Source organism: Siniperca chuatsi, linkage group LG12 (genome assembly GCF_020085105.1).
Source record: "Siniperca chuatsi isolate FFG_IHB_CAS linkage group LG12, ASM2008510v1, whole genome shotgun sequence".
In the NCBI taxonomy this organism is placed as follows: domain Eukaryota; kingdom Metazoa; phylum Chordata; class Actinopteri; order Centrarchiformes; family Sinipercidae; genus Siniperca; species Siniperca chuatsi.
Window position 1 is genome coordinate 154,597 of NC_058053.1, and position 27,499 is coordinate 182,095.

General features: G+C 40.5%; 1 protein-coding gene across 5 annotated transcripts; it reads left to right on the forward strand.

Moving 5' to 3' along the window:
* mmadhcb (metabolism of cobalamin associated Db) lies at positions 1 to 27,499 on the forward strand. 5 transcript variants are annotated; one of them, XM_044217712.1, is made up of 8 exons: positions 1 to 19; positions 1,686 to 1,735; positions 3,185 to 3,329; positions 3,622 to 3,839; positions 15,816 to 15,924; positions 16,227 to 16,357; positions 24,839 to 24,925; positions 27,064 to 27,499. In XM_044217712.1, the coding sequence occupies exons 2-8, from the start codon at positions 1,724 to 1,726 to the stop codon at positions 27,256 to 27,258; spliced, it is 897 nt and encodes a 298-aa protein (XP_044073647.1). In that variant the 5' UTR covers positions 1 to 19; positions 1,686 to 1,723; the 3' UTR covers positions 27,259 to 27,499. The 5 variants fall into 5 exon arrangements, with proteins under 5 accessions (XP_044073647.1, XP_044073646.1, XP_044073645.1 ...); XM_044217711.1 differs by lacking the exon at positions 1 to 19 and adding an exon at positions 964 to 1,059; XM_044217710.1 differs by lacking the exon at positions 1 to 19 and adding an exon at positions 1,066 to 1,274.

Genomic DNA, 27,499 nt, shown 5'->3' on the forward strand with positions numbered 1-27,499 from the left:
CCTGCCAAGTGTGTTTACCGTGAGTTTGTATTGGATTCTTTGTTCTCCCGTGGACCTTGTTTGGATTTTAGATTTTTAGATTTTGCCTGCTCCCCTGTGAACTGTGTTCCCACCTTGGACTCACTCCCCTGCTTTCACCTATGCTAACCGGTACTTATCTGCCTTTTGTCTGTTCATTACCTGTCTGCTTACTACTCACCTCTGCCTATTCTTGCCTGCATTCCACCCCCACAATAAACACGGTAGTCATCCGGCTACTTTTCCCTGCTTCCTCGTCATCTGCTTTTGGGTCCACATACCCCCATGCAGCACCCCCGGTACGACAGTTTCACGTGTTTACAGGCAGAAGCAAGACAGGACATGATGCTGGAAATAGCTCAAAGTATGTGCAGAATTATTAAAGCAGGAATAACAGTGAGATTCATCTGGATTCCAGCACATATAGTGGTAGAGGGAAATGAACTGGCAGACAAATATGCAAAAGATGAAGTAAATATGACAGTAAATTATAGTAAGGCTGAAGTTAAAAGCATAATCAAAGTAGAAATGAAAAAGAAATTGCAGGACATTTGGAACAGGGAAACTAAAGGTAGGCATAACTATAGTATCCAAAAGAAAGTAGGAGAAATGAGGGAAACCAGTAGAACAAAAAAAGAAGACAGTATCTCGAGAATGAGGTTTGGGCATACTGGTCTTATTAGTACACTGAAGATAACTGATAAACATGGGAATGGTATGTGTGAGTATTGTAACATGCAGGAAACTGTAGAACATGTAATTATCAATTGTCCTAGGTACATGCAGGAAAGACAGATGGTAAAAAACAAACTGGGAAGAGATCGCATCAAGTTCGGAATAAAGACGTTACTTCAATTGAACTCAAGGCATGTGGGGTACAGGGCAATCTTTAGTTTTTTGGAAGACAGGATACAGGGTATGAGACCATTCTGATCCAAACTCCATTTCAAAAGGTGGCGGTAATGCACCAAAAGCTGTTTGCCAACCGCCATAAAACATAAGAAGAAGACTGCATCAAAACAGCGCATGCGCGAATTCAAGGTGAATCTAGCATGGAGGAATTTAGTATTTAGTGTTGTGCTAACCATAGCTTTGAATGAGTTCGATCTTTATAAACATCTCTTCAAGTAATAAAAATATCACATAACGCTATCAGATAGAAGTCGAATGTCTTTGTATTTCGGTGTTCTGTCTAACACTGTAAATGGAAGCTAATTAACGCTGCCATTTAGTTTGAACTTTGTAACGTTAGCTAGGTAAGTTCGTGTTCTTGCCCCTTTGTTAGCCTACAATAATAGCTAACGTTACGTTACTTGTTGAAACTTTTTCAGTGTTACACCAAAATCTGTCAGATCCAGTGACCCTAGAGGATAGACTGTAACGTTAGGAGATGGACTGAGAGGTTGACTAGGTATTGTCAGGTGGCCCTATCTAAATACGAAAGAAGTACCATATTTGGTAACAGCTATCTAAATACACAACGTGACAGAATTATTAATTCATAATATTTGTATTTGGAACATAGCAGAAACTCACATAGTGGTATCAGATTCTGACGGATCACATAATCCATTATTTCTTTCTTTCTTTAGTTTCTAACATTAATTGTGTCAGAATAGATGTGTTTGGAAATTCTTGCCTGCTTCATCATCTAACTACTCTTACAGCAACATAACTGGACACTGCAAGAAAACAGAGGCACACCATGATGGCCAGGGTAAGTCAAGTGTGTATACAGTTGTGTAAGAGACAGAAAGATGGTATGACATAGACATAAGTGTGTGTGTTTGAATGAGTAAAAGAGGAGTGCATGAGATGGCTAGAAGTAGTTCAGAGCTAGCTGTATGTACACTCAGTGGCATACAATGCTGTTAGCTGTTGTATTGAATTTCAACAGATTGTCCAGGTGTACCTAATAAAATGGCCACTGAGTGTATGTGTGGGTGATAAGAGTGTAAAAAGTATACATTACCCTCAGTTGCCAGTTTATTAGGTATCTAGCTAAAACTAATGTCTAATCCAGCAGTCCTGCAATAAATCATCCCTTCATGAAGGTTATAATGTTAAATTTTTTTTGAAAGGGTTACAAGCGCAGTATACTGACAGGTGTTTCTATTATTTTGTCCACCCTATATATATTAATGAGGGTAGGCTAAATACCAGAAACACCTCTCTGTATAATGCAATGCAGCTCAACAGCAGCACAAGCTACATCCTCCAAAATGATCCTACAGTTGAATCACCACGTCTCTGAAATAGTTTCAACACAAACTGAACATTAGAACCTTCATGAAGGAGGATTTATTGCAGGACTGTTGGCTTGAACTGCATTTGTTTTAGCAAAGTGAGTGTGTGTAAATGTCGACACTCACCTCACAGTTCATGGGCCTGCTGGTACAGGCATCTACATTAATTTTGACTGAAATTAACCAGTTTGAGAATGATAGGACATTTGGTTTTCACTGTTCAGACTTTAGAACATGAGTTGCTTTTTTCATTGTGAATGCTCTACACACTCTTAGTAAACACTATGTATTTGGGACTTGTGTGTGTGAGAGGCTGGTTTGTGTGTGTTGTGTGCCTACAGCTGGTCCAAAACGCTGCAGCCGTTAACAGGCACATGCAAGCATGATCACATTTTGGCCTCTCTGCATTGGCTTTTAGAATTGATTTTAAGATCTTATTGTTTGTTTTTAAGTCGTTGAATGGGTTGGCACTTCCTTACCTTGCTGATCTTTTATTTTTGCACGCTCCCTCAAGATCACTGAGGTCTGCTGACCAAATTCTTGTGGTTGTCCCAAGGTCCAAAGCACAGGGGAGATAGGGCCTTTGCTATCGCTGCTCCTAAATTATGGAACAGCCTACCGCTCCACATCAGGACCTCACCTATAGGGAACACTTGTAAAACTTGTTAGAAAACCCATTTTTATTCTTTGGTTTTTAAATCAGACTGAGTTTTGACATTTAGAATTCTATTTTGTGATTATTTATTTTTTCTATATATTCTCTATTTTGTATTTTAAATGTATTTTATTGTGTTATTGTTTCATATATTTTATCCCAGCTGTTTACAGCCTGTTTCTTTTAATTTGTCCAACACTTTGGTCAACATCTGTTGTTTTTAAACGTGCTTATAAATTTGACTTGACTGACTTGACTTGTTCAGGTGCTGTGCAGCAGAGCCAGGCTGGTCAGTTACCTCCCAGGGCTTCATGTGTTGGTGCATCGTGTGGCTGGAGCCAGAGCCTTCTCTGCTGCTGGATCCTCGGGCTCTGATGAGCCCCACCTAGCCATAACTCCTTCTGACATGGGTATGTCATACATTTTTTTTTGTTTTACATTTTAACATTAATTAGTTGATTATAAAATGAGAAGCCTAGTATAGATCATAATGTGTGTCTCGTTATGCTATATAGACATAAGGCTGGTCATTTTGAGGTTGGAAACGTGTATTAAAGGCAACAGAAGGGTTAAATAGCTGTGCAGTCTCTTTCTCTGATTCATTGATTTTGGTGTAGACCAAGCCTGTAAGAAAATGTGTTTTCTTTGAAACCTGCATTTTCATGCATCATGTACTTTTCCTAATGTGCTTCCCTGGTTAAGGACTGCGGACAGTGTGGCCTGATGAGAGCATGGGGCCTTTTGGACCCCAGGACCAGCGCTTCCAGCTGCCTGGTAACGTGGGTTTTGACTCCCACCTGGAAGGACTAGCAGAGCAGAAGACAGGCCTGCCAAACAAGATGATCCCTGATGTGCTGTCTGCCCCGTCCAGCAGTGAGAGACATGAGTTCATATTGACCCAGTTCATCGGAGAGTTCTTTGTAAGTGTAATAATGTTAACATTAATACTTTTTCTGACAACAGGAAAACTGCTTCAGATTAGATTTTCTGCCATGGCCAGAAAAAAATGCTAATTTCTTATTGGTTTGCAGTTATGTTAAAAATGATACCAAGACACCACAAATACCGTTTGAGTTCACAGTTACACCACTGTTCTAAATCAATGCCAAAGGTATTATATATTGAACTCCAGTTGGCCATAGCAACAGTAGTTCATACTGTATTAGCAGTTATATGCAACTCCCTGGTAGAAGTATTTTAACCATTTTAACTAGAAAGAAACAGACAATTTACTACAGCCCCCTATGTAGTGATATGAGCACAATGACACTGTCTGAGGTGTCCCATGTCAGAAAATAATGGAGAAAGAATGATCTAGACACAGCTCACTGTGCAGTATTACTTATTTCATCATTGATGTGTAGCTGCGTAACAACACAATTTAGAATAAAGGGTTCATGACTTTATACACTCAGTGTTTGAATGTTTGAACATATATAGTTTTTCTAACTCACTCATTGGCCATTTTATCAGGTCCACCTGTATAATCAAATGCAATCCAAAACAACCACTCTGCCTTGAAGTCTGCCTTTACTAAGCTCACTTTTCAGGTATGTAAAAAGGATGAAACAAATGGAGAGAAAGTAGTCTCAATATTGGTGACAAATGCATGTTTCATGATGTACAAATAAAAACAAGATTCACAAATGTGTATGACTTTTTGTGAGTGATTTATGGTGTTTACAAATGCATCGTCCAATACACAAATTGAAACACCATGAATGACTCACAAATTGTCACATACAACTCTTGTTTTTATTTGTAGATCATGAAACATGCATTTGTCACCAATATTCAGACTACTTTCTCTCCATAAAACACTTATAATGCATTGCAATACACCAGAACCACTATGACCTTTATATTAAACATATAGTTGAATGAACCTTCCTGACAGTGTCCTTCTCGATATAAAGACCTGGTTGAGATCTGAAGAATAGAAACTGTCTGGATGAGAATGCCTTTATAGAGACAAAGAGCAAACATTAAGTTTAATGTTACTGCAGCTAAGATGTTTGCATTAAAACATTCTCCAAACACCTCAGCTGGCCACACACCCAATTTGATTTTAGATTTCTGCAGTAGAACGTCGACCACAAGCGTGTCAACATATTCAGGCAGCAGTTGAGCCGTCTGACCATTCTCAGTGTTAATGGATTACTTTTAATTGTGCCCTCTGGTAATAATTTGGAGTCATCCCTGACAGGACTTAATATTGCATTCTATCTTTCATTTGTAAAGTGATATATTGTCTCCTACATACTGTATGCATCTCCTATGGCCTTATTCCTGATGTGTTTCTATTGGAAGAAGGGGAGTGGTGGGATGAGTGTTTGGATGGCTCAGATTAGTCAGTGTAAGTGAAAATTTCTTCCAGTGCATTACTGAGTGACAGACTACTGACTCTTTGGTTATTGAGTCTGGGTCACATTTTGTGACATTTCCCTTTTAACATGATAGTGTTTTCATGGAAAATCATTGTCAAAGTCCCAGACCATAAAAAATCAAGGCGTTGAAAGTTTTTGAAAATAGACATAAATAGACAGGGTCATTGAAAGTGCTTGAATTTATATATTTTGGGCAAGAATAGAAATTGTTCTTTTGAGTGTTGACACATTCAAGCCTCTCTCTCTTTTTAATTGTTGTCTGTGAGCTTCTGTAAAGCCTGCTAGTTCTCATTATAAAAATTCTCAGTGTTGTAACTGCAATTACCCTTGATCCTTGTCTCAAACTAAGCTATGCTACTAAACTATGTTAGGTCCTTGAATTTCAGGGAATTGACCCTGGGATGTCCTTGAAAAGTCGTTGAATTTAATGTTTAAGAAAGTGTGGGAACCATGCTTACTTCCATAATGAGGCTCGCATTACATTGTTGACTTTGACTTTGCAGGTAAATCCAGTCATGGTGACTGCTCCTGTAGATGTTTGTTTTATGTGTCCATGGCAGATAAAGGAGATCTTGAGTGCAGACATGACTCAAAACAAGATGGAGACACTAAAATGAGTGTAACTCTTTAGAACATTTCTCAAACATAAAGACCAGTGTCATCACATTGTTGAGCAGTTGCCGGCAGTGTGGTGGACAAATGTGACAAAGACAAATGTGCTTTTTTTGCTGCTGAGAATATCACTAATGCAATTCTGATATAACACACAAGGCAAGACAAGTTTATTTGTACAACACCTTTCAACAACAAGGCAATTCAAAGTGCTTTACATAAGACAGAAAGGCATTAAGATGAGTTATAAAAGCACAAGACAATATAGAAATATTAACATAACATAACAAATAGAATTGTAAAAAGAATCAAATAGAATAGAAGATAAAAATAAGCTTAAATAGAATAAAACAGATAAAAATGACGATGTGCAGTTGCAGTACAGTACAAGATTTGAATAAATAGTCCGTAATTTAATAAAATACAGTGGCAAGTTTTAAACACTGATTTAGAAGAACTGAGAGTTGTAGAAGATTTCAAGTTTTCTGGGAGTTTGTTCCAGATATGTGGTCCATAAAAACTGAATGCTGCTTCTCCATGTTTAGTTTTGACTTGAGGACAGAAAGCAGACCTGTCCCAGACGACCTGAGGAGTCTGGACGCTTTGTAGCATAGCAGCAGATAAGAAATGTGTTTTGGCCCTAAACCATTCAGTGCTTTATAAAGCAACAGTAATATTTTAAAATCAATTATTTTACAAGTAGGAAACCAGTGTAAATATCTGAGAACTGCACTGTTAGAGTGAGGACTCTACTAGCAGCAGCGTTCTGAATCAGCTGCAGTTGTCTGATCTGAGACCTGTAAAGACAGTGTTACAGTAGTAGAGTCTACTGAAGATAAATGCATGGACAAGTTTTTCTAAATCCTGCTGAGACATTAGTCCTTTAAGTCTTGATATATTCTTAAGGTGGTAGTAGGCTGATTTTGTAATTGTCTTAATGTGGATGTTAAAATTTAGGTCAGTGTCCATAAATATACCAATTCTGGCTTGGTTTGTGGTCTTTAACGTTAGCAATTGAAGCTGAGCACTGACTTTTAATCGTTCTTGTTTGGGTCCAAAGACAATTATTTATTTATTTTTCTTGTGGCTTTTTTTTTTTTTTTTTTTTGGCTTTATTTGGAGAGTGACAGAAAAGGCAGAGAGAGTAAGGGGATTCTACCAGGTGAGCTGGGGTGCCCCCAAAATTGTGTTTTTTTGGCACATCCAATTATTGATTTGAATGAACCTACTCAGCGCTTGTATGGGACCATAGTCACCTAGTGATATCGTTATATAAATCTGTGTGTTGTCTGCATAATTATGGATATTTTGTTGTTTCCCATAATCTGTGCTAGTGGGAGCATGTAGATGTTGAATAGAAGAGCTCAGAGAATGGGGCCTTGGGGAACTGCACGTCATTTTTTACTCCGATGTGTAATTTTCTTACACCAATGTGTAATAGTCCCTTTCCTTCAAATAGGATTTAAGTTAATACCACTTGCTGTGCCAGAAAGTCCCACCCAGTTTTCCAGTCTGTCTAGTAACATGTTGTGGTTGACCAAATGAAGCACTGAGATCTAATAATACAAAAGAGATACTTTTCCATTGTCTGTGTTTAAGTGGATGTCATTCAAGACCTTAACAAGTGGAGTCTCTTTGCTGTGGTGTGGGCCACAAAGGTGTTTAGTTGTTGGAAAACAGCCTTTTCAATGATTGTAGGTTTGATTGTCTGTAGTTAGTGCGTTGTCTAGATCAGTGGTTCTCAAACATTTTCACATCAATTGGTTCATTGTTTCAAGGTAAGCATTTTTTGTTGAGCCAGTCTCTCACAGGTCATGTGTAAACTGAGTCAAAGGGGAAGTGAACGGATGAGGTGTGCTAAAGTACTTGTGTGCAGAAATTGGATGAGTTCTAGGCGTGGTTCCCAAATCTAGTTATTAAACTTCATAAAATGATGATACTGCAGTGCCACCTATTGGCCAAATGGCACCAAATTTGCCATGGTCACTCAGACATCATATCTACGCATGTCCACCAAATGTGGTTGCAATAGCACGATGCGTTCAGGAGATATGCCATTTTTGTAATATAAGCCCTGCCCACAGCATTTGAGCAAACTTTGAGGGCCATCTACAGCAAAACTCTATAGGATATCAAAAACCTGAAAAAGTAACTTTTTTTTTGTACCAAATTTGGTGACGATTGCTCAAAATTTGTAGGAATAGCAAAAAATAGATTTGGACAAAATTCAGAATTTTCTTTTGAGACTTGGTTCGATTGTTACGGGCCAAAAACGTGAAGTTTGTTGTTATAGCGCCACCATCTGGCCGAATTGGACCAAATTTGACAGTGCACTCCCTCGGGTCCTCAGCAATACACCCGCATAGTGTAACTAGTGTCAAGTCGATTGAATGAAGCGCTTCACTTTTTCCACATTTTGTTATGTTACATCCTTATTCCAAAATGGATTAAATTCATTATTTTGAAGATGTTTGTTTGAAATCTTTGCAAATGTATTAAAAAAACGTGGTCTTTGCATTGTGACGACCCCCCCCACACACACACACACTCGATCTGTCTCTCTCTCTCTCTCTCTCTCTCTCTCTCTCTCTCTCTCTCTCTCTCTCTCTCTAAACCTAACACGGATGGCTGCCCACCATTGAGTCTGGTTCTGTCCAAGGTTTTTGCCTCTTGAAGGATGTTTTTCCTTGCCACTGTTGCCAAATGCTTGCTCATGGTGGGATTTGTTGGGTCTCTGTAATTAATATTATAAAGAGTATGGTTTAGACCTGCTCTATAGGAAATTGAAAAAATTGAATTCAATAGTCAGGTAGGTGACCGAAAACCTGATGGTCAATCTGACAGGGCTCCAGCGTTTCTCTGTGGAGAGAGGAGAACCTTCCAGAAGAACAACCATCTCTGCAGCACTCCACCAATCAGGCCTGTATGGTAGAGTGGCCAGACGGAAGCCACTCCTCAGTAAAAGGCACCTGACAGCCCACCTGGAGTTTGCCAAAAAGGCACCTGAAGGACTCTCAGACCATGAGAAACAAAATTCTCTGGTCTGAGAGGCAAGCGTCATGTCTGGAGGAAACCAGTCACCGCTCATCACCTAGTCAATACCATCCCTACAGTAAAGCATGGTGGTAGCATCATGCTGTGGGGATGTTTTTCAGCAGCACGAAGTGGGAGACTAGTCAGGATCGAGGGTAAGATGAATGCAGCAATGTACAGAGGCATCCTTGATGAAAACTTGCTCCAGAGCGCTCTGGAGCTCAGACTGGGGTGAAGGTTCATCTTCCAACAGGACGACGACCCTAAGCACACAGCCAAGATAACAAAGGAGTGTCCACGGGACAACTCTGTGAATGTCTTTGAGTGGCCCAGCTAGAGCCCAGACTTGAACCTGATTGAACATCTCTGGAGAGATCTGAAAATGGCTATGCACTGACGATCCCCATCCAACCTGATGGAGCTTGAGAGGTCCTGCAAAGAACAGGTGTGCCAAGCTTGTAGCATCATACTCAGACTTGAGGCTGAAATAGGTGCCAAAGGTGCTTCAACAAAGTATTGAGCAAAGGCTGTGAATACTTGTGATTTTTTTTTGTTTTTTATTTTTAATAAATTTGCAAATAGTTCAAGCAAACTTCTTTCACGTTGTCATTATGGGGTATTGGGTTGATAAGAAGTTGCTGTATTTTCAGTGGTGTGAAAAAGTGTTTGCCCCCTTCCTGATTTCTTATTTTTTTGCATGTTTGTCACACTTAAATGTTTCAGATCATCAAACAAATTTAAATATTAGTCAAAGATAACACAAGTAAACACAAAATGCAGTTTTTAAATGAAGGTTGTTATTGTTAAGGGAAAACAAAATCCAAACCTACATGGCCCTGTGTGAAAGTGATTGCCCCCTAAACCTAATAACTGGTTGGGCCACCCTTAGCAGCAACAACTGCAATCAAGCGTTTGCGATAACTTGCAGTGAGTCTTTTACAGCGCTGTGGAGGAATTTTGGCCCACTCATCTTTGCAGAATTGTTGTAATTCAGCCACATTGGAGGGTTTTCAAGCATGAATTGCCTTTTTAGGGTCATGCCACAGCATCTTAATAGGATTCAGGTCAGGACTTTGACTAAGTCTTCATTTTGTTCTTCTTCAGCCATTCAGAGACCCCACATGGTGGGATTTATTGGGTCTCTGTAAAGAGTATGGTCTAGACCTGCTCTATAGGAGAAGTGCAATGAGATAACTTCTGTTATGAATTGGCGCTATATAAATAAAATTTAAAATGAATACGTACAGAGATTCCTTCCTTTATAGTTAGACTACTGCAGTGCTCATTCAAAACGTTCCTGTTCGAATTGGGCGGATTGCTTGGCCTCTGGTATTGCTGCTCCAACACATAGACAAATTAAAACTGTTGATGGTCTGACTAAGTATATACACCAACAACATGATTCGAGCCAAGAACTCTATCTGTGATGTTTTGACATGGTGTTGCTGCCAAACAGCAAGTCTTCTTTTCCTTTCGGCTGTTCCCTTTCAGGGGTCGCCACAGCGAATCATGTGTCTCCATCTAACCCTGTCCTGTGCATCCTCTTCACTCACACCAATTAACTTCATGTCCTCTCTCACTACATCCATAAATCTCCTCTTTGGTCTTCCTCTAGACCTCCTGCCTGGCAGCTCCAACCTCAGCATCCTTCTACCAATATATTCAGTCTCTCCTCTGAACATGTCCAAACCACCTCAATCTGGCCTCTCTGACTTTATCTCTGAAACATCTAACATGAGCTGTCCCTCTGATGTACTCATTCCTGATCCTGTCCATCCTCGTCACTCCCAAAGAGAACCTCAACATCTTAAGCTCTGCTACCTCCAGCTCTGCCTCTTGTCTTTTCTTCAGTGCCACTGTCTCTAAGCTGTACAACATCGCTGGTCTCACCACCATCTTGAACACCTTTCCTTTCATTCTTGCTGATACTCTTATCACACAACACACCTGACACTTTTCTCCACCCATGCCAACCTGCTTGCACTCGCCTCTTCCTCTTTTCCACAGTCTCAATTGCTCTGAACCGGTGACCCTAAGTACTTAAAGTCCTGAACCTTCTTCACCTCTGCTCCCTGTAACCTCACCGTTCCACCTGGGTCACTCTCATTGACACACGTATTCTGTCTTACTGCGGCTAAGCTTCATTCCTCTGTTTTCCAGAGCAGACCTCCATCTCTCTAGATTTTCCTCCACCTGCTCCCTGCTCTGACTACAAATCACAATGTCATCCGCAAACATCATAGTCCATGGAGATTCCTGTCTAACCTCATCTGTCAGCCTGTTCATCACCAGAGCAAACAAGAAGGGGCTCATCAGCTTTATTCCTCTGTAGTTGCCACAGCTCTGCACATCTCCCTTGTTCTTAAAAATTGGCACCAGTACACTTTTCCTCCATTCCTCGGGTATCCTCTCACTCTCCAAGATCTTGTTAAACAAACTAGTCAGAAACTCTACTGCCACCTCTCCTAGACACTTCCATACCTCCACAGGTATGTCATCAGGACCAACTGCCTTTCCACTCTTCATCCTCTTCAACGTCCTCCTCACTTCACTCTTGCTAATCTTTGCTACTTCCTGCTCCACACCAGTCACTTCTTCTACTCTTCGTTCCCTTTCATTTTCCTCATTCATCAACTCTTCAAAGTACTCCTTCCATCTTCCCATCACACTCCTGGCACCTGTCAATACATTTCCATCCTTATCTTTAATCACCCTAACCTGCTGCACATCCTTCCCATCTCTTTGTCTGGCCAACCTGTACAAATCCACCTCTCCCTCTTTAGTGTCCAACCTAGCATACAAGTCCTCATATGCTCTTTGTTTGGCCTTTGCCACCTCTACCTTCACCTTACGCTGCATCTCCCTGTACTCCTGTCTACTCTCTTCAGTCCTCTCAGTGTCCCACTTCTTCTTAGCTAACCTCTTTCTCTGTATACACTCCTGCACTTCCTCGTTCCACCACCAAGTCGCCTTGTCCGCTTTCCTCTTTCCAGATGACACACCGAGTACCCTCCTACCTGTCTTCCTGATCACATTAGCTGTAGTGGTCCAGTCATCTGTGAGCACTTCCTGACCACCCAGAGTCTGTCTCAGCTCTCCCCTGAAAACTACACGACATTCTTCCTTTTTCAACTTCCACCACTTCGTCCTCTGCTCTGCCTTTGTCCTCTTCATCTTCCTCACCACCAGAGACATTTTACACACTACCATCCTGTGTTGTCTGGCTACACTCTCTCCCACCACTACTTTACAGTCACTGGTCTCTTTCAGATTACAACGTCTACACAAGATGTAGTCCACCTGAGTGCTTCTACCTCCGCTCTTATATGTCACCCTATGTTCCTGCCTCTTCTGGAAGAAAGTGTTCGCTACAGCCATTTCCATCCTCTTTGCAAAGTCTACTACCATCTGTCCTTCTGCGTTCCTGTCCTGAAGTTCAAACCTGCCCATCACATTCTCATCACCTCTGTTCCCTTCACCTACATGCCCATTGAAATCTGCACCAATCACCACTCTCTCACCTCTGGGGATGCTCTGCATCACTTCATCTAACTCACTCCAGAATTTCTCCTTCTCTTCTAACTCACATCCTACCTGTGGGGCATAACCACTCACAACATTGAACATCACCCCTTCAATTTCCAGCTTCAGACTCATCAACCTGTCTGATATTCTTTTCACCTCTAGAACATTCCTCACGAACTCCTCTTTCAGGATAACTCCTACTACGTTTCTCTTCCTATCTGACCCATGGCAGAACAACTTGAACCCTGCTCCTAAGCGTCTAGCCTTGCTACCTTTCCACCTGGTCTCCTGGACACACAGTATGTCCACCTTCCTTCTCTGCATCATGTCGATCAACTCTCTAGCCTTCCCTGTCATAGTCCCAACATTTAAAGTCCCTACTGTCAGTCCTACATTCTTAGCTTTCCTCTTCTCTCTCTGCCTACGAACACACCTTCCTCCTCTCCTTCTTTATCTTTGACCAACAGTAGTCCAATTTCCACCGGTACCTTAGGTCAACAGCACCCGTGGCGGTCGTTGTTAACCCGGGCCCCGACTGATCTAGTATGGAAGTCATTTTCACGATTTGCATTTTTAATTTGGCATGTGTTTTACGTCGGATGCCCTTCCTGACACAACCCTCTGTATTTATCCAGACTTGGGACTGGCACAAGAAGACACTGGCTTGTGCCCCCTTGCGGTTGCATTGCTGCCAAACAGCAAGTAAAGCCCTAAATCTGTAGCAATTGGCATGAGTTTCATATGTAAACTGTAGGATTTGCCACAAAAATAAAGCAGCACACCGCAGGCAGTTGAACCCCATCTCAGTAAACTGAGAGTCCATCGCCAGTGTCTTTTGCTTTTTGTGTCTAAAGTGTTAGGAAAAGCAAAACCTGCATTACATTACGGAGACTGGATCTGTGGTTGTGGGCCACCTACTGCCCCTGTGTTCCTGCTCGACAACTGCTACTACAGTTGTTGTTATTGGCTCTGTTACTAATACAGACATTATTTTTCCTATCGCTGTCATTCCTATTATTTTTCATTTATTAATATTAACACTACAATTACAATTCTATTATTTAAAAAAAAAAATCAAAAAATTCTAGGTGGTCTTTGCATTCCCAAAAAAAAAAAAAAAAAAAAAACCTGGCACGGCAGCGGTGGATGGCCGCCCACCATTGTGTCTGGTTCTGTCCAAGGTTTCGTCCTCTTAAAGGAAGGTTGTTCTTGGTACTGTCGTAAAATGCTTGTTCATGTTGGGATTTGTTGGGTCTCTGTAAATAATATAAACAGCATGGTCTAGACCTGCTCTATAGGAAGTGCAATGAGATAACCTCTTTTATGAATTGGCGCTTTATAAATAAATAAACTCCAAATAAAATAAATTGAATAAATTGAAAACATGTTTTTGTGGTAAATGTCACACTATTTTGAGAGACTGACCTGTAAATGTGAAATTATTTCAGATTTTTAAAAAAATCTGTAGCTTTGAAACTATTTTTGATTTATTATGGATTTCTGATATTTATGGTAATGTAATTGTAATTGCTGCTTCAATGCATAGAAAAATGAATACTGTTGATTTGAGGTCTGAATGAGTATACAGCAACAACATGAAAGACATTCTATTATACACAGATGTTAAGTACTGTTGTAGTGAATCTTGTCTCATTTCAAGTATAATGAGGGCTGCATTTAAAAATAAAATAAGAGCTCTTAAAAAATGTGCATCCGAATATAAAGTGGATCAATCATATTTGGCTCTCAGATCGTTTATTTTCTGTGCCCTCTGTTCACATATCTTGGTTCTCAAGATATGCTAAGGACAGACATTCCTTCCTTTTATAGTTAGATGACTTAGTGGATAGAACTTCAGGGGCTGCTGGTCAACAGTAGCAAATAAGGTGCATGCATTAGGCTCCCATTCTACTTTTAGACTCTAGGAACCACAAGTCATCCTGCATCCTGGGAGCACAGTGTTCTAGTCGGGTAATATGGTAAGATGTGAGATTCTCCAACAGCACCACAGCAGCTGCCATTACACACGGCTGTAGCTTTTTATAGCGCCCATACCACTAATTTGTCACATGTACCTGTAAACTATTGTCGGGATATCTCAATCAATCAATTTATAGAGCCCCTATTGAAATAGACTTTACAAAGTGAGAGAACTGAGATCATCTGACCAAAGACTTCTGTCTGTCCCGAGATTCAGGACTAAGTGTTATGGGTACAGGGCCTTTTCTGTCGCTGCCCCAAAATGATGGAATTCTCTTCCTCCCACTATCCAATTCTCCCCCACTATCGATACATTCAAGAGTCACCTTAAAACACACTTTTATTCACTAACCTTTAACTGTGCCTAACCAGCTCAGGTATTTCCCCTGAAGTCTCTGTAGGTCTGTGTTGTCACTATGGGCTCTGTGTAACCATGTGCCTTTACTATTACTGTTGTTGTTGTTATCATCATCACTTTCTTCTCTTTTGTTTGTTTCATTCTTTCTTGTTTTTCTCTGTGTGCTATAAAGCACTTTGGATCAACTGTGTTGTGTGTAAAGTGCTATATAAATAAAGTTGAGTTTTATAAATACCAATTTATGTGTGGAAAATGGTGTACGTGTGTTTTTTGTACATACACATTGTTTATACATCTGGCCCCTGATGTTTAAGAAAGCTAAATTTCTACTTCTGGGCGTTGGTGGGGACAAACGGACAATTAATTAGTTAATATAGAACTTTATGGTTAATTCAAAATGTTCAATGATTATGTTGATGATATTGTGCGTAATGTTCCGTTATTGGTCATTATGTCTCATGTCCCGTAAGACAGAAAGTTGTAATGATTGTAATCCACTGAGACAGAGAGAGACTAAATAAACAGAACAGAACTGAAATGGAGACTGAAGCCTCCTCAGCACCCCATGCCTCTACTGGGGGAAGGCTGAACAGGGGCCCCCTGTCAAATCTGTTGAACAGATTCAACTCATTGGCCCACTCAAGGTCCCCACCTGTTACTTGGCTACCAGTCTGCTTGTAGCCAGTGATACTCCTTATGGCACTCCACACATCCTTCACATTGTTCTGCTGGAGTTTTTATTCCAGCTTCCTCCTGTAGCTGTCCTTGCCCTGCTTAATCCTGACCTTAAGTTCTCTCTGAGCCCATATCACCTCCTCCCTGTCCCCATCCCCATCATGTCTACAGTATACTGCCAACTTAAGGACAACAAAATGTCTAATAAGAGACAGACAGCAGTCTCTGCAAACTGTAGTGCTTTTCTGAATCGTTGGTTCTATTCCTCACACACTAACAATAGGTGCACTTGCTTTTCTGACTGCTTTTTTGTGTTGTGTTTTCAGGAGAAAGATGACCCAGCCCCGTCTCAGAATGTCAATAAAGCTGAACAGTACTTTGATAATTCCAGTGTGGAGTGTGCCATACAGTCCTGTCCTGAACTACTAAAGAAAGGTACAGCACTGATACTGCACTCCTCACACAATTATCCATTACATCTATGTTCATTTTCTTTATTTGGACTAGTTATTAAGAAACAGGCAAAAGCTGTTTTTTCCCATGTGGTCCTCAGTTAACAGTTTTGTGAATGTGTTACTGTCTATTTGCTGGTACAGTGACGTGTATGTAATTCAAATGTTTGTAATTCTCTTTCTGTCCACCAGAAGGAGAGCAAAAATAACTGTTATAACTCGTATTGCTGATGAGAAGCAGTGTTTCTGTCTGATGTGTATGTCTCCTGATAATGTGACGAACAGATTTCCAGTCCATGTTTCCTGAGGCTCCATCCTCTGGTATGATGGTGGTCACAGTGACCCAAAAGACCCAGAAAGATATGACGTCATGGTGTGCTGAGGTGGAACAGGAGAGAGAGCAAATGCTTGACAAGGTGAGCTGCTGTCTGGAATTTGTTAGAACATATGGAGCAGTGATGCCGCTGCTGTAGAACAGCTGTTTTTCTTGTCTGACAGTTACTGTTTTTAAAAGCTATGCTCATATATTCTGCAGGTTTCTCACATCTCACTTTTTTTTTGGTGAAGAGTACTGTGACAAAACAAAGGTAGACAGAAAACTTAAAAAACATGAAATGTGACATGAAGATAATAGAACATACAGACATCAAGACAAAAAAAAAACAGGGAGTACAGGTAAGGTGGTACATGTGTTGATATATTGACAATGGGGGAGTAAGGGTTAGGAGCTAATATGAACTGATGATTATGATGTTAAAGGGTGTGTATGTTGTTTCTGTATGTGTGTAAGAGAGAGAAGCATTAATATGTGCTGTTATCTGAGGCTGTGAATAGGACAGTGTATGGTATATAGCGAAGTACAGAATTGTTTTTGTGTGGAGTTGTTGATGAACCAGTAGAGTAGGTTGTGTTATAGTAATGAATATATAGTAAGTATGTGGTGTGCTAATGCTGGCTTAGAGGTAGAGCGGGTCGTCCACTAATCGACAGATCGGTGGTTTGATCCCTAGCTTCCCCCAGCCCACATGCCCCAAATTGCTCCCGAAGGCTGTGCCATCAGTCTATGTATGTGCGTGAATGTGACATATAGTGTAAAATGCTTTGAGTGATCGAAAGACTAGAAAGGTGCTATATGATACAGTTCATTTACCATAGGGATAATTTGCGTTCAACAGAAGGAAGGAACTTAAAATTAAAGGGGTTTCAGGCTAGTCAGGCTAGACAAGTAAAGTCACTTCAGTTTGTTTAATTCTGTTTTAAAAGAAGGAGTGAGGCTGATCACAAACTTGTTCAATCATCACAAAGCCTACAAAGCATTTCAATTACTGCGCACTCAAAGCTCCGCCATTCATCCCCCCTTCCATCGTATTTGAAAGAAACTCTGTGTGTATGTTCAGAAGATGGCCGTGGATGTCTCTAGTGAGTTTAATCCAGATTGCTCAGAGGCATCTTGAGTTACAGGCAAGTATGTGATAGGCCATGCCCACTCACACTAATCAATATGAAACTTCAGATTTTGATTAATACTTTCCCCCAGAGCATGCACACCAAATTTGGTGAAATCCTGTCCAACGGGTTTTGAGATACAGTCCTATGGCATTTGTGGCGCCCCCTATGGGTCGATCTCAAAATGCTTTGGCATGCCTATTCCCAAACAAGGACTGCAGATATCTCCCCAGATTTGTGATGATAGGACAAATCAAAGAGTTATGGCCAATTTTGGTTGATGTTTTCGTGTTTCTAGCTCACGGGAATTTGAGCCAAAGCGGCAGACTAATAATAATAATATAATAATAATAATAATTAACTGGCATAATCTCAATAGGGTTCTACTGCTTCACGGTTTGAACCCTAATACTGGTTATAATGGTTATTATAATAATAATAATAATAATAATAATAATATCTGCAAGCAAGTATACCAGGGTCCAAGCACCCGACACAACTCTGAACCAAAGGTGCACCATCAGGAGGATGAGGTCATTGCTGAACAGTGTTAAAAGAAGCACATGTTGAAGCTCTCTGCAGTGCAAACTGCCAAGATCTGCTCCAGCCTTGGACAATAAGGACCACGGTCTGCAAACGGCTGCCACACACAAAGCCTGCTAACGCCAAGCGGTTAACTCTGTAAAGAAAATCACAGATGGAGCGACCAGCTTACTTTGATCTCTACAAGCGGACACTGCGCAGCAAATGATGTTTCCACAGCGGAACCACAATTCTTCCCAGCTTGGCTCGTCTACAACAGACTAACCGCCAACTAACAGCAGCACCAAGGCCTCTTTCCCTCCCATGGATGGGTAATGTAACAACTAGGCATAGCATATAGTAACAGTGTATATAGCTAAGCAAAGGACTGTTTAACTTTGTACATGTGACGTTACTGTGTTTTTCTGAGGTTTTGTTGTGACGTGTTATTTAGGTTAATTTGGTATGCTTACATGCTAAGTTGATGTTAGTTATGTTATGCTCCACACAGAGAGAGTCATTGCATGCTAACTAACTCCTTTTAACCTGGCACCATTATCCTAAACGGAACATACACATACACCTCTAATTTGGCCTTTAAAGACAACCACACACACACACACACACACACACACACTCACACACCCATACACACATACCCTTTGTTCTGTAGTTTAGTGTATTTAGAGTTAGTCTTCATATTAAGACGGTGTACTCCCTCATTCGTCCAGGAGTGTTCTATCGTAGAAAAGGTTTCAGTCGTAGTCATCTGGACACTATTTTCAGAAAAATGGTTTTTCACAATTGAGAATGACTTCCGGATGGGAGCTGAAACGTCTTGATTCTGAAAACAGTGTCCAGATGTCTTCATATTGTGTGTTTTTGCTTTATCTTTTTAAATAAATGCTTGTGTATAATTATGCTCACTTCTTTAATGTTGCACAAGAGTGAGTAATTTGCCAACCTCTGCTATGTTGAACTCCAAATCCTTCAACCTACTATCTATCAATGGTAATTTGGTTATAGTTATTAATTTAATTATGAATCTAAGTTCCAAATTGATAGTTGATAGTGTATTTTATGAGACTCAATCAATTAATTGGCTATCATTTCTCTTCTTTAAGAAGAGTGGAGCCCCCGAGGACTTTATTCATTAAAGTTATTTATAATTATCTTTGATAATTCTGATAGCCATAATTAATTGATTGCACCTACACAAATGGGCCCCTCCTTTAAACATTGTAAAAACAAACCGACTAATGTGCTACAATAGACTTCAGTACAAACGTGTGCAGGAAATCTCAACTAAGTTTCTCTATTTCTTATCTGTTCGGTTATGATCCTTGTCATTCAAGTGCATTTTGGGAGAAAAATCAATAAGTGGCAAGTAAAAACTTCCATTAAGAGGCAGAAGCCTCTGGGAAGAATCAGATTCAGGGTGGGCAGCCATCCGCCATTGAGGGAGAGAGATATTTAAAAAAAAAAAGGTTGCAGTGCTTAGTTTTTTAGTTTATTATTATTATTATTATTACTATCCCATCTTACTTATGTGTATATATTTTAATATCACAATTCTTCTGTTTATGTATGTTTTTATTTTACACATGCTTTGGCAATGTTAACATCTGATTCCCTTGCCAATAAAGCCCAATTGAATTGAGAGAGAGAGAGAATATATAATAGTGTAATGGTAGTGGGAATAATAATGATAATAATAGTAATAAGACTAATAATATTAATTGTAACAGGGGGCAGCATATGGCCTGCAATCATAGATCCTGACTCCGCAGCTCTGGAGGCAGAAATACAAGCAACAGAAAGAGAGAGACGAGAAAGCATAAAACTACAGGAGAGAGAAGATGTGGAGTTAGTAACATGCATTAATGGGATAAGAATGCATGGAGAGGGAGAGAAAGAGAGAGGAGCTCAGTGCATCATGGGAAGTCTCCTGGCAGTCTAGGCCTATAGCAGCATAACTAAGGGATGGTTCAGGACTCACCTGAGCCAGCCCTAACTATAAGCTTGTGCGCATGCTGCCTGTTGCGCATGCTGCCTGTTGCCGTAGCTCTATTCAATTCAATTCAATTCAATTTTATTTATATAGCACCAATTCATAACAGACGTTATCTCATTGCGTTTTTCCTATAGAGCAGGTCTAGACCGTACTCCTTATAATATTAATTACAGAGACACAACAAATCCAATCACGACCAAGCATTTGGCGACAGTGCCAAGAACAAACAAGAAGAACAAAGGAGAGGGAGGCACAATGCAAAGACCACGTAGAATTCTTTTTAAATATATAGTAGAATAGTAATTGTAGTGTTAATATTAATAAATTAGTAATAATAGGAATGACAGCTATAGGGAGAATAATGTCAGCATCAGTAACAGAGCCAATAACAGCAACTGTAGTAGCAGTTGTCGAGCAGGAACATGGGGCAGCAGGTGGCCCACAACCACAGATCCAGTCTCTGCTGCTTCCGGAGGCAGAAATACCTGCTGAAAGCGACAGAAGGAGAGAGGAGAGAAACGAGAAAGCACAAAACTACGCAGCCGCAGCATTCTGGATCAACTGGAGAGTCTTAAGGGACTTATTCGGGCAGCCGGATAATAAGGAATTGCAGTAGTCCAGCCTAGAAGTAACAAAAGCATGCACTAATTTTTCAGCATCATTTTGAGACAGGATGTGCCTGATTTTTGCAATATTACGTAGGTGAAAAAAGGCAGTCACTGAAGTTTGTTTCATGTTGGAGTTAAAGGATAAATCCTTATCCTTATCAAAGATAACTCCGAGGTTCCTTACGGTGCTGCTGAAGGCCAGGGCAATGCCATCTAGAGTAACTATATCTTAAGATAATGGGTCTCTGAGTATTGAAATCACCTACAATATCCACTTTATCTGTTTTAAGGACTAAACTTGATAAAAACTGAGAATTCAGATAAAAACTCAGAATAAGGACCAGGAGCTCTGTCTCGTCGTCTTACTTTTTCCAACTTTTAGCTTTCCTTTTTCTTCCAAACTTGAGTAACTTGTGTGTAAGTATAATATAAATTTAAACTACGCTCTTTACAAAAAGGGACTAGAAAGTGTTTTTACTACTTTTTTTTGCCGTGGAACTTCTTCTCCTGCAACTCGGTCAGGGCACCACTGCAGATCAGCTGTTTGGCCGCATTGTTTACACCAGGGAACAGCTGATCGCACTAAAGCCAAGCAGCGTGGCGCCCAGGACAACCGATGTCCCCACTGAGATCTGGAGGAGAACACACCGAGGATGCAGAGGTGGAACGAAGCGGCGAGGGAAGAAAGAGGGGTCCAGACAAAAGAGACTTAAGAACAAGAGATTTAAGCCGTGTCTGCCTTCTCTCGTAATGGGCAATATGAGATCACTGGCGAATAAAATGGACGAGCTAATGGCATTAGCCCGGAGTCAGACGGAGTTCCGTGTAGTTTGATGTGCTTCTCAGAGACATGGCTACACCAGGATATCCCGGACTATAACGTTTCCATTGACAGCTTTCAGACTGTTAGGGCTGACAGGGATCAAACCAGGAGCAGTAAGCGGAAAGTCGGGGTAACAAAAGACATCAAAGACATTCTGAATGCCAAGAGGAGGGCCTTTACTGATGGTAATAGGGAGGAGGTGAGGGCAATCCAGGCTGACCTGAAGGTGAAGATCAGGAGAAGTACAGGAGGAAGCTGGAGTGGAAACTCCTGCAGAACAACATGAGAGAGGTCTAGTGCGCCATGAAGTGCATCACTGGCTTTAGACCGACTGGTAGTAGAGGAGTTGAAGGCAGCTTGACTACTGACCAGGTGAGAGGACAGCTGATGAAACTCCACTCAAACAAGGCTGCAGGCCCCCGATGGTGTTTACCCCGGGCTGCTAAAAGCTTGTGCCCCCCAACTATGAGGCACCAGTGACCCCGGTTTCCATCCAGGGGTTCAGTGTGGACATTGTTGAGGATTACAAGTACCTGGGAGTACACATGGACAATAAACTGGACTGGGCTAAGAACACTCAATCTCTTTACAGGAAGGGCCAGAGCCGCCTCTATTTTCTGAGGAGGTTGAGGTCTTTCAACATCTGCCGGACAATGCTGAAGATGTTTTATGAGTCTGTGGTGGCTGTTGCCCCAGCATGCAACAGCATGGCAGTGGTGTCAGAGAGGAGGATGCTGGCCAAACTACATGCCATCTTGGACAGTGTCTCCCACCCACTCCATGACGTGCTGGTCAAACTAAGGAGTACCTTCAGCGGAAGACTCATCCCCCCAAAAAGCATCACAGAGCGCCACAGGAAGTCATTCCTGCCTGTGGCCATCAAACTCTTTAATTCCTCCCTCTAAGTGTCAGTCTATATGACCCAAAGTCATTAAACAGGACATTGATCATTAACATCTCTGCAATATTTGACATAATTGTGCAATTTTCTGTGTTAATACTGCTGTGTAATATACTCTTTTCAGTTTGAAATTCCATATTTATTGATATTCTTTCATACCTCTATTACTGCAATATCCTCCATCTCATTATAATCTTAATAAGCTACACTTATCTCGACAGTTCATGCACTATTACTTTACACCGTATTATTATCATAAACCCACTTTGTACTTCACACTTATTTTAATTTTATACTTATACCCACTTGGTACTTAATTTATTTTCTGACCAGTATTATAGTGGATTATATTTTTTGCTTAGTACTTCTATTCCTGTGTGCACTGACGTGATAGTGAGCTGCTGTAACAAAAGAGTTTCCTCTCGGGGATCAATAAAGTATTTCTGATTCTGATCAAAGAGGAAAGTCTTAAGCCTACTCTTAAATGTGGAAATGGTGTCTGCCTCCCAACTCAAACTCAAACTGGTACCTGATTCCACAGTAAAGGAGCTTGATAACTGATTGATAACTGACCTCTCCATGCATTTGTTACTTCTAGGCTGGATTATTGCCTTATTGAGTCTAGTTCTGCCTGAGGTTTCTGCCTCTTAAAGGACGTTTTTCCTTGCCACTGTCGCCAAGTGCTTGCTCATGGTGAGATTTGTTGGGTCTCTATAAATAATATTATAAAGAATACCGTCTAGACCTGCTCTACAGGAAAAGTGCAAAGAGGTAATTTCAGTTATGAATTGGCACTATATAAATTGAATTTAACTAGTTTTTCTGCATCATTTTGAGACCGGATGTGCTTGATTTTTGCAAGGTTACATAGGCGAAAAAAGGCAGTCCTTTAAGTTTGTTTCATGTGGGAGTTAAAGGATAAATCCTGATCAAAGATAACTCCAAGGTTCTTTACAGTGGTGCTGGAGGCCAGGCCAGTGCCATCTAGAGTAACTAGAACTTTAGATAATGTGTCTTGGAGGTGTTTGGGGCCAAGTACAATAACTTCAGTTTTGTCAGAGTTTAAAATCAGAAAATTGCAGGTCATCCAGGTTTTTATATCCTTAAGGCATGCTTGAAGTTTAGCTAACTGATGAGTTTCATCTGGCTTGATCGATAGATATAATTGGGTATCATCTGCGTAACAATGAAGACTTAGGAGTTTTTCCTAATAATACTGCCTAAAGGAAGCATATATAAGGTAATTGGTCCAAGCACAGAACCTTGCGGAAGGATTCATCATTTACATGTGATCTGATAGATAGGATTTAAACCAGCTTAATGCAGTTCCTTTAATGCCTATTAAATGTTCCAATCTCTGTAATAGGATGTGATGATCAATGGTGTCGAATGCAGCAGACAGGTCCATTGTCTGATGCAATTAAAAGGTCATTTGTAATTTTCACAAGTGATTTTATTGAATTTCCACCAGGCTGCAGAGATTACAGTATTTTTAAAGCAGTTATGATGTTTAATGCTTGTACCGATAAAAGGGTAAATCTGCAAGTGTGATGTTTTTACAGTAGGTTTGTTCCAGTTCTATCCAAGAAACGTTTTGGTTCAGTCTGATGAATGATGAAGGGCATTGGGTGCGTTTAATCTCCCCTTGAGATTTGCTTGTTTGCAGTGTGGAGAGTTTTTGGTTAATTGGATAATTCAGGTAATAAAAGAGTCAAGTGATTTTAAACCATTAGTCTGTAGTAGTTTATTTAGGGGAGAATTTTCATTTTAACTGTCCAATTAGTGATATGTTCATCCAACGTTTAAGATCATCAACTTTTTTGATGTAGTTATGGTTGAATAAGTCTGACAGCCTTGGTGACGTTTCAATCCCCAGGTTTCTCACATCTGGAGCACAGTCTGGAATGTCAGGTTCCTTTATGCATGGCTTTGTGTGTCTTTGATGTTAATCAGACTTTGTATTTTGCATCAAATGTTAACCCTGGTGTGACTAAGCTTGAATATAAACTGTCCAAGTGTCCAACAAATATGGAGTTTCAAGTTGTATTTCCCTTATCGCATCATAAGTGCATTAAATTAAGCGCTAATAATAATAGAAATATACCTTTGACGAATAATTTGATCGCTTAGCTTAAGACAGTTCAATTCAATTCAGTTTTATTTATATAGCACCAATTCATAACAGAAGTTATCTCATTGCGCTTTTCCAATAGAGCAGGCCATGCTCTTTATAATATTAATTACAGAGACCCAAGAAATCCCACCATGAGCAAGCATTTGGCGACAGTGGCAAGGAAAAACTTCCTTTAAGAGGGCAGAAACCTTGGACAGAACCAGACTCAATGGTGGTCTTGCTTTTGAGAGAGAGAGAGGGAGAGAGAGAGGTTTTGAGAGAGGGCGGGGGGGAGACACAATGCAAAGACCATAGAATTTTTATATTTTTTTTATATAGTAGAATAGTAATTGTAGTGTTAATATTAATAAATTAGTAATAATAGGAATGACAGCTATAGGTAGTAAATCATCAGTAAACACACAATCACTAATCATTGAAGTCAACTGAGTTGTTCTTCTGCCTTGCAGTTTGTTGATGGAGCGAAGGAGATCTGCTACGCTCTACAAAGAGAAGGATTCTGGGCTGACTTTATCGACCCATCCTCAGGCCTGGCGGTAATTCAATTCAACTTTATTTATATAGCGCCAAATATTAACACAAGTTATCTCAGGGCACTTTTCATATAGAGCAGGTCTAGACATGTTAATGTAAATGCAATAGACTGGGGGTGCTGTTTCTCTTGAATGCATCCAGAATCCTAGGAAAGCCGTGAACAAATGTACATTTACTCCAGGGGCCGTTTTTTTAGACTGGTCTGTAGTGTCACCATTTTGCTCTTAGATTAGTCTAATACAAGTTTGACAGTGTCACATAAATAATGGCTGACTTGTATCAAGCCTGAAAAGTTTTCCTTCAAGCTAACTCAGAACTAAGAGCCATGTTTCCATGGTAACAATCAGTGACATTGACAAGCTGACCAGTGGCACTAAATAAAAACTAGAAAAACATGGCTCATAATTTATGGAGCGAATAATGACAAGAGAAAGAGGTTAAGAGAGCGCAGTAACCTGTTATTAAATATGCAGCAGTGAGGACATGGTCAGTCTTTTTCATTTGTCCTGAGTCTTAGCTGAATTACTGAGCTCTGCTGCAGGTCTGCACTGAGCTGAGATTTTATGTTGTATTTTGTTATACTCTTCTCTGAGAAAAAGCATGTTGTCACCACTAGCTGACAGGGCAAGACAGATTATTAGACTGGGTGAAGTTACTCTTTAAGGTTCACATTGTTCTGTACACCTGTCCCAGGGAGACTACCTTGTCTACTCATGTTAAGTGGTCTGAGCTGGACTCAACAATGGGATAGGTGCAGAGTTAGTGCTAAGAACTGTTAGCATGGAGATGCTTCAGTTTCTAGAAGTGAAACAAACTACTATCCTCTGCAAAATATACCACAAAACCATTGCTACTGAAGCCAGCAGTACCACAAATCTATCCCTTCACCTAAAACAGCTCCCAGCGCAGAATGAATGCATAAAACTATATAAAAAATAAAAAATGTGCCACAAGATGACAGCAGCTACATTTTAAGTTTGTGGGATTAAAGTTATCCGCCGCTGCGACGGATTTCCGTCTATCGGATACCAGAAAGGAGATGTATGAACGTAGATCCGAAGGGAAAAAACGTAAGGGACTAACGCCTGGGACACACAGCTTGTGTGAGCAGCATGTGTGTGTCACAGACCTTCTTGCTTTTCATTTTGGCGCCCATGTTAACAGGTTAGAGCAGCCACACAGCCGCACGTCATCTAGAGATTCTCATCTGTTTTTTTTCCATGTGACACCCGCAGTTCACAGCAAAAATGGATATCATGCCAGCAACATTACACTTTTCACTACCCTTTCAATGTCTATATCTGTAGAGTATGTCACAGACATGAAAAAAATATAAAAATACACCTTTTTTGAACAGAATCCCTTCATTTGTTAACAAGGCTTGTATTGTATTGTATTTATCAAAGGCAAACTCTATGTAGAAAGATAGGGCTGGCAGCAGCAAAGCATTCTGTGTGGACACCACATGCGTGCGAGCCGCAGCAGTTCAGCAAGGTAGCCGTCACGCACAGGTAGAGGTAGGCAGTGTGTCCCAGCCTTAAGAATCTACAGGTGATAGGTACCTGATCTGTACAGACAAACAGTACATTCAGTCAACAATACTGTGATGTAGGCTACCATGCAATCAAATAATGTCATTATGTGTGTCATTATTGATGATCTTACCATGTTGGTTTCTCACATGCTGTGGATTTATCGCCTTTTTCATCCACTCATATGTTGAAAGCAGCCGCAAGAAAGGTCGTCTCTATCGCCCAATAGCCTAAAAATATCAAGATATTATTTATAAGCCATATTGCCCAGCCCTACTTGGCAATAGTAATGTGCAGCACCCAAGAAAGCCACGTGAAGGTTGAACAACTCTGCTCTCTGTAGGAAAACAATGGCTTAAACTTAAGATGCTGCTGATGATCATGTGTAAACCAAGACTGACTGGTTTGTAGTCTTTTAGCACAGACATGCAGGCCCTATTTGTTTTTAAAATTTTACTGACAAAATTTAAAGCAGCTGGTAAGTTGGACTCAGACTCTTGAAAAGTTCAAGAAAATTGCGTAACTTCTGTTGTATTTAAAACCACTGCTGTTTTTCTGGAGATTGATGTGATCAGATAACTATATGATAACTGTTTGTTCCTCCACAGTTCTTTGGCTCGTACACCAACAACACACTGTTTGAGACAGATGACAGGTACCGTCACCTGGGCTTTCAGATTGAAGACCTGGGCTGCTGCAGAGTGATCCAACACTCTCTGTGGGGGACGCATGTTTTTGTGGGGACAATATTCACCAACGCACCACCCAGCAGCCTTATTATGAAGAAGTTTCAGGGCAGCTGAACACCAGCTTAAGGACACTGGGTTGCCGTTAAAAATGTATTTGGACTGTTTGGTGATGTTATTCTTGACTGCAGCTTCATCATTTTAACAAAGTTTTTCAAGAATATCATAAACTGACTCAGTGTTTCTACCTTTTGAACATGTATGTATAAATATTAGTTGATATTGATTTATATTTTTAGATTCGAAACCCACAGGCTGAAACACTACTGTCATCACAATAAAGTGCTTCTTGACTAAA

What these genes read in the sequence shown, in the direction of transcription:
- mmadhcb (XM_044217712.1), top strand. An exon ending in TCCTGAACTACTAAAGAAAG is followed by an intron (nt 15,925 to 16,226) that starts GTACAGCACTGA and finishes TGTGACGAACAG; the next exon opens with ATTTCCAGTCCATGTTTCCT. An exon ending in GAGAGCAAATGCTTGACAAG is followed by an intron (nt 16,358 to 24,838) that starts GTGAGCTGCTGT and finishes TCTGCCTTGCAG; the next exon opens with TTTGTTGATGGAGCGAAGGA.